This window comes from Chionomys nivalis, chromosome 11 (genome assembly GCF_950005125.1).
Source record: "Chionomys nivalis chromosome 11, mChiNiv1.1, whole genome shotgun sequence".
Lineage (NCBI taxonomy): Eukaryota > Metazoa > Chordata > Mammalia > Rodentia > Cricetidae > Chionomys > Chionomys nivalis.
The window spans coordinates 13,482,864-13,499,332 of record NC_080096.1 but is presented as its reverse complement, the minus strand read 5'-3'; the positions used below and the strand labels follow the sequence as shown (position 1 = coordinate 13,499,332).

At 52.9% G+C, this 16,469-nt stretch overlaps 1 protein-coding gene across 2 annotated transcripts in view; it reads left to right on the top strand.

The window, feature by feature from the left end:
• Positions 1–16,118, top strand: part of Capzb (capping actin protein of muscle Z-line subunit beta) — a 104,506-nt gene extending 88,388 nt beyond the window's left edge. Inside the window, exons 5-10 of one of the 2 annotated variants that reach the window (XM_057784213.1) lie at positions 4,441–4,582; positions 4,895–5,011; positions 11,303–11,368; positions 12,046–12,122; positions 13,148–13,260; positions 15,297–16,118. In XM_057784213.1, coding sequence (XP_057640196.1) covers positions 4,441–4,582; positions 4,895–5,011; positions 11,303–11,368; positions 12,046–12,122; positions 13,148–13,250 — 505 coding nt within the window. In that variant the 3' untranslated portion in view covers positions 13,251–13,260; positions 15,297–16,118. The remainder of the gene's footprint in view (positions 1–4,440; positions 4,583–4,894; positions 5,012–11,302; positions 11,369–12,045; positions 12,123–13,147; positions 13,261–15,296) is intronic. The other variant, XM_057784214.1, reaches the window with a different exon arrangement.
• The last annotated feature ends 351 nt before the right edge of the window (positions 16,119–16,469 follow it).

Sequence of the window (16,469 nt, the reverse complement as noted above, 5' to 3'; positions counted from 1 at the left end):
ATGGCCCAACCTTGTCCAGGATAGCATCTCTGTGGTCTTCCTGAACTCCCGTCTCCTGATCTGAGGCACTCACTTACCATTCTGACAGTGTGCAGTGATTAGATCCCTATGTTGTATCCCCTTCCCCTAGTTGGGAGGCCCAAGAAGAGCCATGCTTTCCTCTCTTAAGGAATGTTCTTCTGCTGCAAGGGCCCGGTAGTCTTTCCCTCCTGGATCCCATCTCACTCCTGAGGGAACTGAGGCTTTTGAAATTGTCAGCACCTCAAGTTAGAGAAGTTAGAGCTCTTAATGGCATCGCCTAGAACCCCCAGCCTCTCATGCTTGGCCATGTTGGATCCCATAGTCTTGTTGACATGCAAGGCCCGAGAGCAGGCCTGGAACCCTGGCAGAGCCACCTCATTGAAATAGCATGTTAGCATTTAAATAATATTAATACTATTTGACTCATTAACTGTACAAAGGCCAATCAAAGTGCTTCCATGTGTGTGCTGTTAGTTCTGGCGGGCAACGCCTCCTGCGGCTTCATGTGGTTTCAGACAACATTTTAGCACATTCTTAAAATACCCACAAAAGCCTTTATGTAAAAGCTCATAAATGTGAACCACATAAAATTATTTTTTTCCTTGTTTCATGTCACTGTGATCAAAGTACAGTAGGTAAGAATAAATTTTCAAAGCCTTGTTGAGGTCTTCTTTAATTAATGCTTCACGCGCAGAGTAAAACCATAAACCATATAATGGGGGTGAAACTATTTGTGCGCCCCACAGCCACGTCCTACCCAATGGTCCAAGGAGCCCTTATGACAGTGCTCACCAACAAAGCTGTGGCTTCTGAATGATTCCAGAATGGCCCTTCTGATGACCTGGGCTTCAGTCCCTTTGTACTGGACATTCATGTTGAGACTTGCAGCCACTGTGAGCCCGCAGAGGCCCCTCTTGGTGTCTGGAATCAAGTCCATTCTTGAGTTGTTGTGGTTTTAGGGCCCTGTCTGAGGAGCAGAGTCTCAGCACATCCTCCCTACCCCCACAGAGAATACCCTAGTTCTCAGGGAGAGCTGGCAGTGGGGCCTCTGCTCAGTGCAGCCATAGAGCCGTATGGAAAGTCAGATGGCCTGTGAAGATCCTGCCGATGGGGCACTGGCTTCCATGGAAAAGGGCTGGGATGAACTACCTGGTGAAAAATGCCACACTCGGCCTGGCACCATCCCTCACAGCTACACAGAAATGCAACATCTCGGTGAAGACTGGACGGAACTTTGGAAAACTCGGATTTGTGGGAAATGCCGATTTATGGTATTGTGGGCTAATTTTTAAATTTCCTTTTTTGTGATCTTGAAAAAGTTTTTAATACAGGGAGGGTAAGCCCACAAAGAGGTCACCCTTGGGCTTACATTTTTTTGTGTGTGTCCTTCGGTTTCAGAATTTTGAAACTCTAGACCCTGCCTGTGTGGCCCTTAGGAGAAGCTGAGAATACCTGAAAGAAACTACCAGAGCAGACCCAAGCTTCAAGCTGGAATGCTGGGGCTGGGGTAGCCCCTCCCACCTTATAAATGCTCTTGTTTTCTGTCAGAACAGAGAGCACAAAGGGTAGGTCCTAGGGGATTCGCCTTAGGTCATCTGGTGCTATTGAACTGGCCACTGGCTAGCATTGAAAAAAGCTTTCAAGGCACCAACGCTAGCCACCAAGGCAGCCGAGCCAACACCCGGAAGAGTGGCCCCTGACAGGAGCAGCCCTGCCGCGGGAGTGCGACTTTCCGAGCTATGGGTGGGTGAAGTATGGGCCTGTGCTCTGCAGGGCCAAGTGGGCAGAACAGAAAGGAAGCCTCTCACAGCCCTAGCATAAGAGCAGCCTTAGTCTTTAGAGACACTTTTTGCTTTTGCTCTGGGCTGCACCTCCTTCCTCGGCTTACAGCTGAGGCCACAGAACATGAGAACAGTCAGAAAATCTTGCTACCACGAAGCCTCATCCAGCAGGGTTGGCCCAGAGGTGACCAGCCAATCTTTGCACATTCCAGAACATTCCAGATTGGCTTGGTTTGTGCCTCAAAGCACAGTACTTTGTTTCCCTCATGTTCAGGGACAGAGGGGCATTTGTAGAGAGTTTCTGAACAAGAGAAAGAATGAACGCCTTAGAGTGGAATCCAAGAGCCCCTTGTTAGCCGTTATCCTGAATTCCCTGAGCACTGGTCACACAGGTGCCCATCTGTGCCCGTGAGCGGCATGTGCTCTGCCCAGCGCTTGGACACATAACTGACCAATACAGACGTTTACTGGGCAGGCCTGCTATGTCCCACTCTGTCTGGTGGGAGACAGGACCAGAAATTCAGTTTGATCTCCTTCACAGTAGAGACACAGGAAGTGGCTCTATCACCGTGTGTGTGTGTGTGTGTGTGTGTGTGTGTGTGTGTGTGTGTGTGTCGGTGTGTGTGTGTTGGGAGGGGGGATGGGGGATGGGGGCAAAGATATAGGAACCAGGAACAGAATGGAACCTTGTCAGGGGGTTAGGAGTGAAAGGTAAACCAGCCATGACGCCTGTACTATGTGGATGTGGGGGAAGATTGGTGTCTTTCACAGGAAGGGAACTCTGGCTTCATCTCCTCAGTTACTCTGGTATGTATCTTATTGGGGGGTATTGTTGGTTTGAAATAGTTTTATAGTCAAGGTCAAATTGCAGAAACAGACTGGGCAGCACATGGGTGGCAGAGGCAGACAGATCTCTGTGAGTTTGAGGCCAGCCTGGTCTACAGAGAAACCCTGTCTCAGGGATGGGGATAGAGGTGGGATTGTAGAAACAATGTAGCCGGCCCACCCTCAGTGCCTAGTGATGTCAGTCCTTGAATGCCCAAGGCCTTCATGTAAAATGACAGAGTAATTACACAGGACCTACACCCCTCCTCCCATGTATTCTGAGTCATTTTAGATTGCTTCTGATACCCTCTGTTGCTGTGGGACAGAGCCTTGCTCTGTAGCTCTGGCTGATCTGGAAATCAATGTATAGCCTGGACTCAAACTGCTGTTTATCTTGCCTTGACTTCTCAAGTGCTGGGATGCCAGGCATATGCACCCATACCTCAGACATGTGCGCCCACACCACCGAGATTCCTGAGAGCACGAAAACTCCAGTGCTGAGTTAACAACAGTTGCACTGTCCTTAGAGAATCAGAAGGCGAGAAAGTCGGTACATGTTTGGTGCACGTGGCCTTTTCATTTTTTAACCACATCCTAAGGAGGGGCTTTAGGTATGGAGCTGATTCCCCAAAGAATTCCTGTGTTTCTTCCTCCTCGTTCTCTAACATATAGCTTCTTTTTTAAATATACAACAACTTTATTGTGACCTAAAGCACACTTGTTAACTTGGGATATATTTTATTTTACTATCAAAAGCAATCATTTTCACAGCAGTAACCCTAGTACTGAGGGGACCAGGGCAGGAGTGTGAGTTCAAGGACAGGCTGGCCTGGGCCTGGTAGTGAGAGCCTATCTCTTCTTGCCAGAAACCACCCTCTTCACCCCAGATAATCATTTGTCGGGTGTCCACTTACCTTTCTTTCCCTTTAATGTCCTGGTATTGTTCCTGCGTCCCAAATTTGCTCAGTAGGCCTCTTAATACCCTCCTTAGCGTAATGTCCCTGACTGCGTGAGTCATAGGCAGAGCCAATCAAAGGACTGCTGGCACCAGCCCATGTCTGCCTGAGGGTCACCATGCACCATGGTGCCAGCCACCTGACCCCTGAGGTTGGAGAGGCATTGGCCTTTGTGATGAGGAAAAAGTACTGGCCACAAGATGTTATTACCTGGTGTTGCGTTGGCTGGTTATCAGCAGGGTGTGAGGTCACAGCAGCTGGCCATCCATGTGTCACACACCCTTAGACTTGGGACCCTAGTATAATGGCCGGTTCGTTCTTCCCCTCCTCGGTTTCATCTGATCTGTGGGTTCTCAGTGTTGACTTGGACCTGAGGAGGAAGGGCTGTCCCACACGCAACCCTCATTTCTGTCGGCTTCTGTAACAAGTCACTCTGGGAAAACATCATGATTGATTGCTGGTAGATGTGGGGATGTGGGGCAGGTTTGTCAGCCGTCATGAAAGACAGATGCTACACGAGGTGACAGTTGATTGCAAAAGCTGTGTTTTTCAGTGATGACCAAGTCTACTGTGAGGGGCACACACTGTGCTGGATCTTGTACTGGGGAGGAAGCTGACACCCAGAGAAGTTCAGTAAGCTTGCCGGAAGAACAAAGTTCAAACTCAGAAACTGATCTTCCATCTTCCTGGCATCTAAGGCCTTGCTTTTCTGCCTCTGCAGCCATGGGATGACCAGGGCATGTCAAAAGGTCAACCCTGGCACCTTGCGAGGAAGGTTCTTAATCCTAGACAGGTGTCCCGGGCATCATCTAAGCTCACCATTACTAACAGCCGTCCATGGGGATTGTCGCTTGCAGGTACTTTGAAGGTGGCGTCTCATCTGTCTACCTCTGGGATCTGGATCACGGCTTCGCTGGAGTGATCCTCATAAAGAAGGCTGGAGACGGGTCAAAGAAGATCAAAGGCTGCTGGGATTCCATCCATGTGGTGGAAGTACAGGTACTGCCCCCCAGTGCACGTGCCACATCCTGCATGGCAGCCCTGATCTCCAGATGCTTCCACAGGGACATGCTAGGATATGTGACCCCACTAATTCCAAAAAATGCCCAGAGCCATTTGGATGAAGATAAGTCAGGGGAATAGTACTTACCAATGCTGAAACTCCCCAGAGTGCTTAAGGCATGATTGCAGATCTGCCCTACAAAAACCATGGGGATTTTATAAGGGAGGAGTGGCCTTGGCTTGGAGGTGGGGCATGGCTTTCTTCTCAGCTCCGGTCACCCAGGCTGTGCTCTCCATCTTCTCCCCCAGGAGAAGTCCAGCGGCCGCACTGCCCATTACAAGTTGACCTCCACCGTGATGCTATGGCTGCAAACCAACAAATCCGGCTCAGGCACCATGAACCTGGGAGGCAGCCTGACCAGACAGGTAGAACTTGTGTTCCCGCCTCTTGCCAGTGCCCTCTGGTGCTAGAGCAAATGAGCTCTCAGCCCAGGTTATGGCCAGCTGCTGACCCGCCAGCTAAGGGGGACTTCTAGTTCTTGCCTTACTGTCCTCTGAGCTGCATGTGGCTACACACCAGCTGCCTCCCAGCCAGCTGCTTGGTGTAGTAGGACTGAGTGATTGCTGCTTATCGTCCACCAGGGCTTGCTGTTGTCTATGCTCAGGTTTTGCTGGGTTTGCCAGCAGTCAGACTGGACTCCACGTGAGCTGCTTCTTGCAGTTCAGTCCTAGCTGCCTGCTCCCCAGCCTGGTCTGAGTCCCACGTGTTGGATGTGGAGGATTCTGGGTGGGGAACTCTTCAGCTCTGTACGCAGATTTGCCAAGTTCTACCTGTCTATTGCTCCCCTGTCCTGCTAGCAGCCACATTCCATGATGTCTCTTCGGGCTATGAGCAGAACATAGAGCTTGGCCTTCCTGGCATAAGCCTCTCTTAGCAGCTACATCAGGAACTACTAGAGGCACCTAAGCAGGTTTCAGACCCTCAGCACTCCATCCAGAGTTTCATGTTTATAACCTTGACACCTTCCGGACCCTTTACACACCTGCGCATCTTAGGAGAGGGCTTTTTGGCAGGAAGCTTCGTGCACAGGGAGCACAGGAGAGCAGACTAAGCACAGCACAGGGCCTCAGGAGCAGAAGCGCTCATGAACTCCTGTTCCTGAGCGTCTGGCTTCTGAAGAGCCTCTGCTCCACAAGATTATTACTCTGGGGGCCAGGACAAGGCTCTGTACTCTCCAGTACTTCTTGCCTAGAAGACTCACTTCACAGAACCAAAACCACACAAGATAATTTTATGTTTGATAGCTCTTAAGAGAAAACCTTTGCAGGAGAGTTTAGATTAGGAACTCTTATGTAGGTCTGCATTCTGCAATCTGCAAGGGCATCTACATGCATTTGAAAAATAACAGTGCAAAGCAGGATAGCCAGTACCAGCCCGCACATCTTGCAACTATGGGAGCCTTAGAGTCTCCCATGGAAAACCCTCCCCGCCTCTGCTTTGTCAAGGGTTCGCAACTGTAGGGAGCCTACATCCTCAAGACAGACCATCCCAGGCCTAGCACAGAACCAGGCATTAGTACCCAGGGCAGAGCCCATCCTGCTCTGTGGACATGGCCCCTTGACATAGGCGGGCCAGCCAAGTCCTCCAGCAGCCAGGGTCACTGCAACCTCCTCTCTCCTTCTCCCTGCCACCCAGTGGATGGGCGGGAGCTCCTAAGTCCATCCGGAGTCTGTTTCCTGCCTTCCTTGCTGCTGGAAATTGTCTATAATTACACCTGGTGTACAGTGACCTGCACAAATATTAATCCTCCGTCTTCCTGATAGTGTAAATCAGGGCCGTTCACCGTGGCCAGCATCTGGCCCTGCCATACTCAGTAGCTCTGCCAAGCCAAACTCGGCCTGGTGAGTGGCTGTTCTCGGCACACCTTGTCCACATCGCCTCTGCTGCCTTGTGCTCTTGGGACTTTACTGAGGAAATCCATGCTTCTGTCATCATCCTGAGGGCCAAGCCATAACTCATTCAACAGGCATCAAAGCCGAGGCTCTGCTCCAGTACAAGTAACTTACAGAGCAAGGAAACCTAGCCATGGGGGTCGACCAGTGCACAGGAGCATAGCACAGCGGGCCGGGGAGGGGGGGTGCTGAGGGCTCAGCTGTGAGTCCCAGATACACTCTGGGAAAGTGTCTGTGGCCTGACCATCCCCTTGAACTACATTCTAGCCAGTTGCCATTCCCACTTAACAGGTGAGGAAACTGAGACCCATGCTATTAAATAATTGACTAGAACAAAAGTGGCAGAGCCTGGATTTAAGCCCACGTATGTCTAGCACAGTACCCTTCCTTCCACACACTTTGAGTCAGGGCTCGGATGACCTCCATTTGTGAATGGCAGGGAAAGAGGGTAGTCCCCCCACACACAAGTTGACTGCGCAGTTTTGGTCACTCTTACACCCACTCCACATGTTAGGAAGGGGGGCGCCCCTTGGTTGGAGGAGCTGTCTCGTCAGGCCTCTGGTGCCAGGCTCTGACCTTGCGTGCCATGCTGTCCAGCTGTCAGGAGACTCCTCATCAGGGAGGAGCAAGTCCCCATTTTGCCAGTGTGGCTCTTCCCCGCAGCCCGACCCCAGGCACTTCCCAAGGTCCCAAGTTTCCCAGGCTCCATGTACAGGAAGGCCAGGGGCTATTTCCTCGGGGGTCCCCTCCCGGCAGTAGTTGAGGTTTGCTTCTTGTCCTCTTTTCCTTATAGCTTCTAGGGATACATGGAGGGAGTTGAGAACCCCTCTTGGTGGCACCTGTCACTGTGATAAATGGCCCCAGCTGCTTGTCTTAGCTTTTCAGGATACCCTGCTGGGAGCTTTGCCTAATCCTTCACTGTGTCCTTTTGTTGCCTCCCTTCAGAGCTGTCTCTTGGGAACATCAGTTAGATGGGAGAGAGGCTTTCGGCAAGCCCTGCATCTGTGGGGCTGTGGGCACGGCCTTTCTGGACCTCACTACAGCATCATTGTGTCCTCCTGCCAGGGCAGACGCCCCATGTGAGGGCGGTGGCAGAGGTGCCCCTTGGCAGGCTGCCACCGAGGCCCCAGCTGGAAGGCCAGGAAACAAGTAACAAAGTGCTGCTTGCCAAGCCCTAGATTGGAAAGGGAAGCTGCTCCGAGAGGTCACTTTGCTGTGTGACAGCAGAGACGTGGGAATGAGGCGGACCACAAATCTCCGGAAAGAGATCCAAGGACTTCCATCCGGGGCCGGGCTCTGCAGATGTTCGCCTCATTTTCTTTTCAGATTCTAAATATTTAGACAGGAAGGTGGAATGTTGTATGGAGTGGGGAGATTGGGCGTTTGCAGGCAGACCTCCCTCCTCATGAGCCACAGGGTCCAGTAAGAAGCCAGCCGCCAGCAGCCTCTCCTGTGGACCCAGGCCCATGGCCTTTCCCTGTGGGTGTTGGAGGGAACGAAGGGTAGCACAGACCTTTAGAGCCAGTCTGCCTTGGAACAGCTCCCAACAGTGGGCTCTGGACTGTGAGTGGCCTGGATGGTGCCATTTGAGTGGTGCAAAGTCTAGAAACAGTTGAGTGTTTTTCAAATGACCTGGGACACAGTAAACCAGGAGAGCCTGGTCTGGCTGTGGAAGGCAGGGTAAGAGACGAGGGGCCAGAGTGCTGGGTTTCCACGAGGCCAATGAGGTTGGAAGAGACCCATCTCGTAACTTCTGAATCTCGGGTTGTGGGTTTTCCTTGCTTTTTTGGTAAGCATTTTACAAAATCCACCCACCAGAGAGGTCACCTCAAAGAAAGCTGCTTTAGGAATCCTCCATAACTTGGTCGAGGCTCTAGCTCTGTCACCTCACAGCCGTACGACCAGACACACCCTTTTACTTTTCATCAGCCGTTGGTTGACGGTGTCTACTCTGACCCTGGTGTCCACCCAGGAAGGAGTAGCTAATTCTGCAGTTCCCATTGTATCTTCCAGAAAAGCAGCTGCCAACTCAAAAGTCGTACAGTCCTCCCCTCCTTTCCAGCTGGGTAGCAGGTTTGATCCTAGCTGGACACAGCCTCATGTCTATGGCACAAGCTGGGCACAAGCCATGGGGCCCTGGGCATGGGACTTCCTTAACGAACAGTGTGCTGCTAGGCATACCGTGTCATTGCGTGTATGTATGGTGCAGTAATGACAAGGGTGTGGAGGCGCAGGCAGACGCCATGCTGCTGAATGGGCCCTCCTGTTGGCTTGAAGAAACTAGAAAAGATACTCTGTGCCAGTGGGAAACACCACCCACCCCGTCTGAGGACAGCAACCACCAGATCCAAGCACACTTGTATCTTCCCCATCTTAGCTGCAGAGAGGGGGAAAAGGGTCTCACTGGGGACTGGCAAGCTAGGCCCTGACTCCAGACTCGGTTGGAACCACCTTGTGGAACATCTGTGCCGCCACAGAACATAAAAATGTTTTCTTTCTGGCAGCTTCTTTTATGAGGGTGTAATAATATATGCATTACAAAAATAGTTCTGTTCCTGGTGGGTCAGCGTTCCAGCAAGCTGACCCCAGCCAGGTGTGGAGAGGAGGAAGGCAGTGGGGGTGGGCAAGGGGGCTATGGAAACTGCCTGTATGTGCCAGGATCTTGAGTTTAGAGGCCCCCTGTGTGCTGCTGGGGAGTACTTATGCCCCCCCCCCCAACACACACACATACACACTATTCCTTTGAGGGTCTGGTGGTTTCAGCCTTTCTCTGCTGGAAGGTGGCTCTTGATTCTGAAGTTAAAAAAAAAAAAAAAGGAGACAAGGCATTGATTTGCTCTCTCGCCTAGCAGAAAGCGCCCTTCACCCCGGTGCTATGCTCACCCTGGGCTGCCAGCACTCACTGAGATGGCCCATCAGAGACCACAAAACACTCACCTCTTACACTGGCAGGATGGAGGCAAGAATCTCCCTCCGCATAGAGCAGGGGACTGAGCAAGACTGGGAGGGTGGTGCAGTTGGCTGGATCAGAAACACCCACAGAGCAGCTCTGAGCAGTCCGGAGGCTGGACACAGCAGCCATTTCTATGTGGGATGTTGGTTTCTAAACACTCCTTTTAGAAATAGGGGGCAGGCCCTGCCCTTCAGGTGTTTCCCCAGCTCCGTTCAACACGCACACTAACCAGTTGTCCTAAGCAGGCTTTTGCTTAGGGGAGATGATGTTCCTCTGGTATCGTGAAGCGCTGACCACACTTGGCCTGGAGTGAGCCCATGGCCATCACTGTCGTCACGAGCATTCTCACTACTTCAGAGACAGTTCTGTCTAAGCAGCAAGACTCCCTGGAACCTCTTGCCAAAGAGTGCCCAGGAAATTTCAGGGCCTACAGTAAGGGATCAAGGCACCCATAACTAGCAGCTCCCCATCACCACCATTTTTGGGAAACCCCTTGCTAGGACCAGACCTCTGTTCTGGAAGGTCCTTGGGTCCAGATTATTACCTCAGACTGGACTCTTGCCTTGCAACACTCTACCAATTGGCCGCCCCTTTCTTTCTCCTTGGTAGTCTGGAGCTGACTGTAGAGTGAGCATATGCCTGTTGTGGAGACCTCCGAGACCCACCTCTGCCATCAGCTGTGTGCTCCCCACTTTTACCCACCTCTGCCAACAGCTGTGTTCTCCCTCTTGCCCATCTATGCCATGGACAGTGAGAGATCACTTCACTCTGCCAGATTTCAGGCCGGCTCAGCCTTGCTGGCATCCTGGGGTCCCGCCCACACACACTGGCTTTTCTTTATCTCTTGTCCTAGGTTCTGCCACCCCTTGGCCTCTCTCAATAGTCCATGTCTCATCCAGGAGGAGAGAACTGGAGTCACAGTTACATACCACAGTGTATGGGTGCTGGGAATTGAATCAGGTCTCCTGGGGAGCAGCCAGTGCTCTAACCACTGAGCCGTTGCTCCAGTCCCAGTGTTGAGCTCATAAATATTTGAGTCTCCTGGCACCCTGTGAGACAAAGGATAGGCTGCTCTCTTTTACACGGTTACTCCCTTCTCAGGGAGGTAGAACTTACCATGGGAGAACCAGAAGCCAATGGCAGAGGCTCACACCTCCCTGCTGTCACCTCCCTTCACGCACTCAGAGCTGGCTGCTGTCCCCTGTCTTTTGTAAACCAGGAACCCACCATTTCCCTGCATGGCTCCTGGCCTTGGCATGGTGGCAAGAAGGGGGCTCCTCCTCCACAGCTGCTCACGTGGTTGTGGGCATGGCACTGCATTCTGCTGGCCCCAGAGTCTTTGCTGGCAAGGCCGGGAGTCCCCATGGCTGCCATGGCTCTGCTGGTCAAGGTTGACAGTGTTGTGACACAGGGAAGCTTCCAGTCCCACACCAGGCCTCGCTCTATCTGGGTAGCAGCCTGGACCTGTGCTTGCAGGAGTGACATGGTCCAGGATGACCTGTCCCTTGTGGCCCTTTGCCCTTACTACTGTAGCCCTAGGAGCTAAGTGGGGAGTCTGTTCTCAGAGCAGCATCAAGAAACACTGCTGTAGAAATAAGAGGGCCTCAGAATGTCTGCCAACTGGGCTGTTTGCAACCACAAACTTCAGTCACTTGTGCTAGAAAAGCTCCACAGAGCCACCAGGGACAGAGGGCTGTGATGTGCAGGGGCAACCACCAGGGGGCAGAGGACTGTGACGTGCAGGGGCAGCCGTGAGTTGGCGGCAGCCTGGAGCTGCGGCTTCTTCTGACTAAAGGTTGCTGTCTTTGCAGATGGAGAAAGATGAAACCGTGAGTGACTGTTCTCCACACATAGCCAACATTGGGCGCCTGGTGGAGGTGAGTGGCCCCGAGTTCACCCAGGCCTGGTACAGCATAGACCAGCGTGCTTCTCCGCAGCCTCCGTCTCTGCTGCAGCTGGTCCTGCCCGGGTTTTCTGAGCTTTCTTCTGACTTGGATACAAGCAGAGCTCGGCTCCAAGCCTACCCACCCCAGTGTCCTTGCTCTGTCTCTGGGCCCGGGAAGTATGAAGTCCTGTTTCCCCTGATCACTGGGTGTGAACAGTGATCTGAACTTGGGGTGGAAACAGATCCCTGGAACACCAGGGCCCTTGGAGCAGCTTCACTTGTGGCCGCCACGGCCTGGCCTGTCACCACGTCTCCCTTGGAAGGGGGGTTGTTTGGACTGGAGACGTGTTCTCTGGTTTCACAGGACTGTTCACAGAGTTGGTGGCCAGGCAGTGTGCTGATAATGTGGTTTAGACCCGTGCCCAGCAGTGGTCAGAATTGGCCATCAGTCCCTAGATGTTGGCTTCCTCCATGCTGAAGGACAAGAAAGACCCAAAACACAAATTATAGGTGGGGTTCTGGCAGCCTGGCTGTGCCTCTCAGCACGAGGGAGCAGCCTCTTACCTCCCTCCTGTGGCCACAGAGGGGACTGCAGGGTTGGTGGTGGCACGTGGATGTGGGCCTCAGGGTTCCTGTTTGCCATCTCTGCTGACTTACCTCCCTTCCCAGGACATGGAAAATAAAATCAGAAGTACACTGAATGAGATCTACTTTGGAAAAACAAAGGATATCGTCAATGGGCTGAGGTAATGTACCAAAACTCTGAAGCGTTAGGGCCAAACATGAGACTTACATCCTGTCTGCTTAGCGTTCTGTGGTCTTGGGCCTCCCGGTTCCTCACACAAGATGTGGTCAGAGATGGCTTTCAGTTTGAAAGACTCAGAAGCTGGTCTAGCACTTTCTGTGACCTCTACCAGCTCTGTCCACTGGGCTCAGTCACCTCAGCATCCTTTGGTGCCTTCACCTTGGAGCTCGACACTGGTCCCTAGAGACTGTACCCAGCCTTTTTTGGCATTGGGGCCTGGCAGCCACACAGAGATCTAAGACGCCAAAGACAGCTGAGCAGCCTGGCATGGCATTCCCTTTGAGGGCCCCAGCACTGTCTCAGGCTCTGGCTCTGGTGTAGTACAGTGGGAGGCAGAACCCAGTGGGGACAGGGCGGTGACTAAGAAGGGAGTGAAGAAGAGAGCGCTGGCCTTGGAGTCACAAGGGTCCTTCCCACACCTTTCTCAGCGGCCCTCGTCCTGTGTGGGAGGCAGAGTGCCAGCAGGGTTAGGAGAGCTGATAACTGGGAAGGGTGCTACAGCTCAGCTCTGCTGTGAGTTCGTGGGTTCTGCTGTGCCCTTGGGACCCAGTCTTCCAGTGCCCTTCCTTGGCCCAGGTTTCATATTGCAGGCCAGAGAAAGTTTGTGAGCTTGTCCAGCAGTCTGAGTTAAGTGAGATAGTGGCCCCTCTGGATCCCCAGTGGACCTGAGTATCTGATCAGGCCTGACACTTGAGGGCTGCGGTACCAAATGGACCATACATACTCTCCTGCCTGGACAGCCCCCACCATTCCCAGTAATGACAGGGAAACACGGAAAACCTGAGCCTGTGTGGAGACAGGTGTGACCCCCTCAAGACCGAGGCCTCTGTGGCTGAGACGCGCGCTCAGCCCCAGGCCCAGGCAGCCTTCTCCTGCCTTTGCCTTTGCCCATGACTGCTAGCCTCTTGTTCTGCATTGCTGTTGCTCTCTTGCTACGGCTTCATCCTCTCCGAACACTCTCTGTAGATCTCTTGACGCTATCCCTGACAACCACAAGTTTAAGCAGTTGCAGAGGGAGCTTTCTCAAGTGCTGACCCAGCGCCAGGTCTACATCCAGCCTGATAATTGAGCCGACCCAGGTACCCTGCCTGAAGGGCGTGAGACTTCCCCACTAAACAGGACTCACCAACCTGCCAAGACCCTGCCACTAACCTGTGTCCACTCACAGCTGGTGGGTAGCCACATTAACGCATAGCCTCAGCCCCATATCGTGTGGACACGTGTGTGCGGTGTGTGTGCTTCGCACTTTGAGCAAAGGCCAGGTTTGGGCTTTTTGCTCCTGACAAAGCTCAGTCTTTGGCACTACCGTGGCCTCTCCAGCAGAGGGCGCTGTGTGCACACATCCCACTGGCTAAGGAGCAGGGTCTGTGTGTCTTGCCTTCTGCCAGCTCACACACCTCTTGTCTGACAGAAGTACAGCCGATTCCTCCTGCCTGCTGTCCTACCAAGGATCCCACAAGCTATAATCTCAGGGCCCCTTGGGCTGTTGACTCAGAAAGCATGGTCTCCCTCTGAGTGATGGAACACTCCCTAAGCCAGGCCAGCACGCCTCCAGACTGGCCACTGCTGGGCACTCTGTACCCATGCTGCGTGTCCCCACAGTCTCCCTTAATGAGCTGCAGCTGTCCATGGCTGCTGGAAAGGAAAACAGTCCTGCTTGTTGACAATGGCCAAGAACCATGACTTGGCCTGGGACAAATACAGATGTGCAAACGCAGTCAGCATCTCGGAAAGGAGGAGGGTTTTAAAACGAGGCTCTTGGGAAGCTGCAGGCCCCGGGGCTGGACACCAAAGGCCCAACCCAGACAAGGGCCTATGGATTTACCGTGAAGCTCCAAGATGGGGACTCCCCTGCCACTGTGGTCTGGCCCATGTGCTGACTTCAGTCAGGTCCAAGGCAGCCATCAGTTCTAGCCTTGGTGGCATCTCCAGACCTCCCATGTCCCAGTTGAAGAAAGCCCTTTTAAGGGATGCTACCACCACCACAATTCCCTGGCAAACCAGCTGGAGGTATTCTGAGGGGACCCCCGGCCCATCAGCCAGATGTGTCCTCCTCCCTGCCCCGACTCAAGCTCTGCCTGAGCCCTCACACTGCTCCTCTCGCTACCACACTAGTGTTGACCTCTAGTGAGAGTTTGGAACCCCAAACACCCCAACGGAAGCAAATGGCACCTGAGTGGCAGCAGCTCACACTAACGTCCAGCGGCTTCTTCGCTCGGGTCCTGTCCTCCCCCGTCTTGAAGACTCTTCTCGGGTTTTCATGGGTTGCCGCTCCGGGTCCCACTCCATCTCGCCTTCGCCGTTCTCAGCACGCGAGGGTAGACTTCCTGACAGCGCCTCTCCCAGTGCGCACTCGAGCCACTTGCCAAGCATGCTGCTCTGCTCTTCCACTGCTTCCGAGCTCCCCATGGTTGCTGCAAATAGTCTAGTATGCTCTTGATTAGCTGGTGTCGTGGGGAACCTCTCTCCGGCTCTCAGCTTTGTGTCCTGACCTGGGAATTAGGCTTAGAAGAAGCTCCACCCTGAGATGCTTCTGAGAACTGAGTCTGTAAGAAGCACCAGACAAGTCCAGCGCTCATGAAGAGTGCTTCCCTGCCAACCCAGGGTGTGACACCAAGACCCAGGGCTGCCCCTTAGGGACTGGGTTCGCAGCCAGCAGCACTGACACAGAGGCTGGTTCCTATGTACTTGGTGGGGCAGGGCCAGGGGGAGGGGCTGCTACACTGCTTCTCCAGGGTAAGGAGCCAGCCTAGGCTGTAGGTAGAGGGAGTGGGGCAGATGCTCCAGTAGAAGCCATCACTGCCCAGTGTCTTCACCTCTCAGCCTGGGCAGCAGGTCCAAGGTAGATGGCCCAGGCTGCATGGTTCCTGAGAGCGCCCAACAGCTTGAGGCCTGTACCCCGAACTGTGGACCTAGGGATCTAGTGACCAGGTCACCCACAGCCTGGGCAGAGATGATCTCTGCCCATGATGCCCAGCAAGGTGCTGCGGTGCAGGCCCCCAGCCAGGTCCTCTTCCCACTCTCCAGGGTAGATGGTATAGCCTGGCAGCCCACGGTGGCCCCAGGCTGCCTCCCTCTCTGTTCCATGGCTGATGTCATTTCTCCTCTCCTGTAGGTCTGTGCAGACGTTTGCAGACAAATCAAAGCAAGAAGCTCTCAAGAACGACCTGGTGGAGGCCTTGAAGAGAAAGCAGCAGTGTTAAACCTCTGCTTCACGCTAACCGGACACGCCATGCACTCGTTAGGTTCCTTTCTTAGAAAACTCGTTTTCTGCTCCTTTTCCCTCCTCCTTTCCCTCCCCAATGGGTCACGTAACAGTTTGCATCGACCACGCAGCGCATCGCTCCCCAAGAATAAAGCCCGATAACCACCCTCCTCTGGCTCCAAGGCCCGCTTCCCACGACGTTTCCATAGAGACCGTGTGGTTTTTTTTTTTTTTTTTGTTCGCCTGGGCCCCGTCTTCCTCCCCTCCCATTTATAAGCATATATACTGTTCTGTCAGCCACTGCTCCTCCCATCTTTGTTACATTGGTGTAAAAAATGTAAAACAAAAACATTTTATGAACTAACTGGTGTGTGAAAGAGAAGAACTGGAAATCAGATTCCATGTGTATTTGGGAGTTGCTTGGAGTTGGGGGCCGGGAGGACAGCGGACAGCTATGGAGGACAGAGAGATGTCCTCGGCACTGTCCTGCACAGACGTGCTCACCCAAGGAGACCACAGTGGGGTGGCGGCTGGCGACCGGCTGCGCTTCCGGCCAGGTGCTTTCCTGTCGATTTTTATGAAATGCAAAAGGAGTTTTTTTTGTTTTATTTTGGGTTTTTTTTTTTGTAAAGCTTAAACAAAAAATCTACATCTTCTACTTGAGCCTCCATACTTAAAAAAAAAGGAAAAAAAGAACAAAAAAATAAATAAAAAGAAACTGGGACACAGTTAGTGCTGGCCTTGTGTTCTTTCTCACCTGTCTCCCTCATCTTGGAGCTCTTCCCATCCCACATCCAGCTGCAGCACATCTCTCCACCTCAGTCCACTTTCACCTTCTCAGGGACCGAAGCAGAGCCCAGGGCTTCCTAGCGCCTTTCCTTATCTAGCTGGTTGCTCATCCCTTTCCCTGGCTTCTGTGGCTGCCGTGGTCGCCGCCCAATCTTCTGTGATGTCCCTGACTCATTACTCCTGGTTTCTCTTATTTGGTCTTGTGTGGAGTACAGAATTCCATGGGAGGTAGAGCAGGCTGGGTGCCATGACTCATGTTTGTGCTATCAACGTTGAAGCTGAGGCAGGAGGATT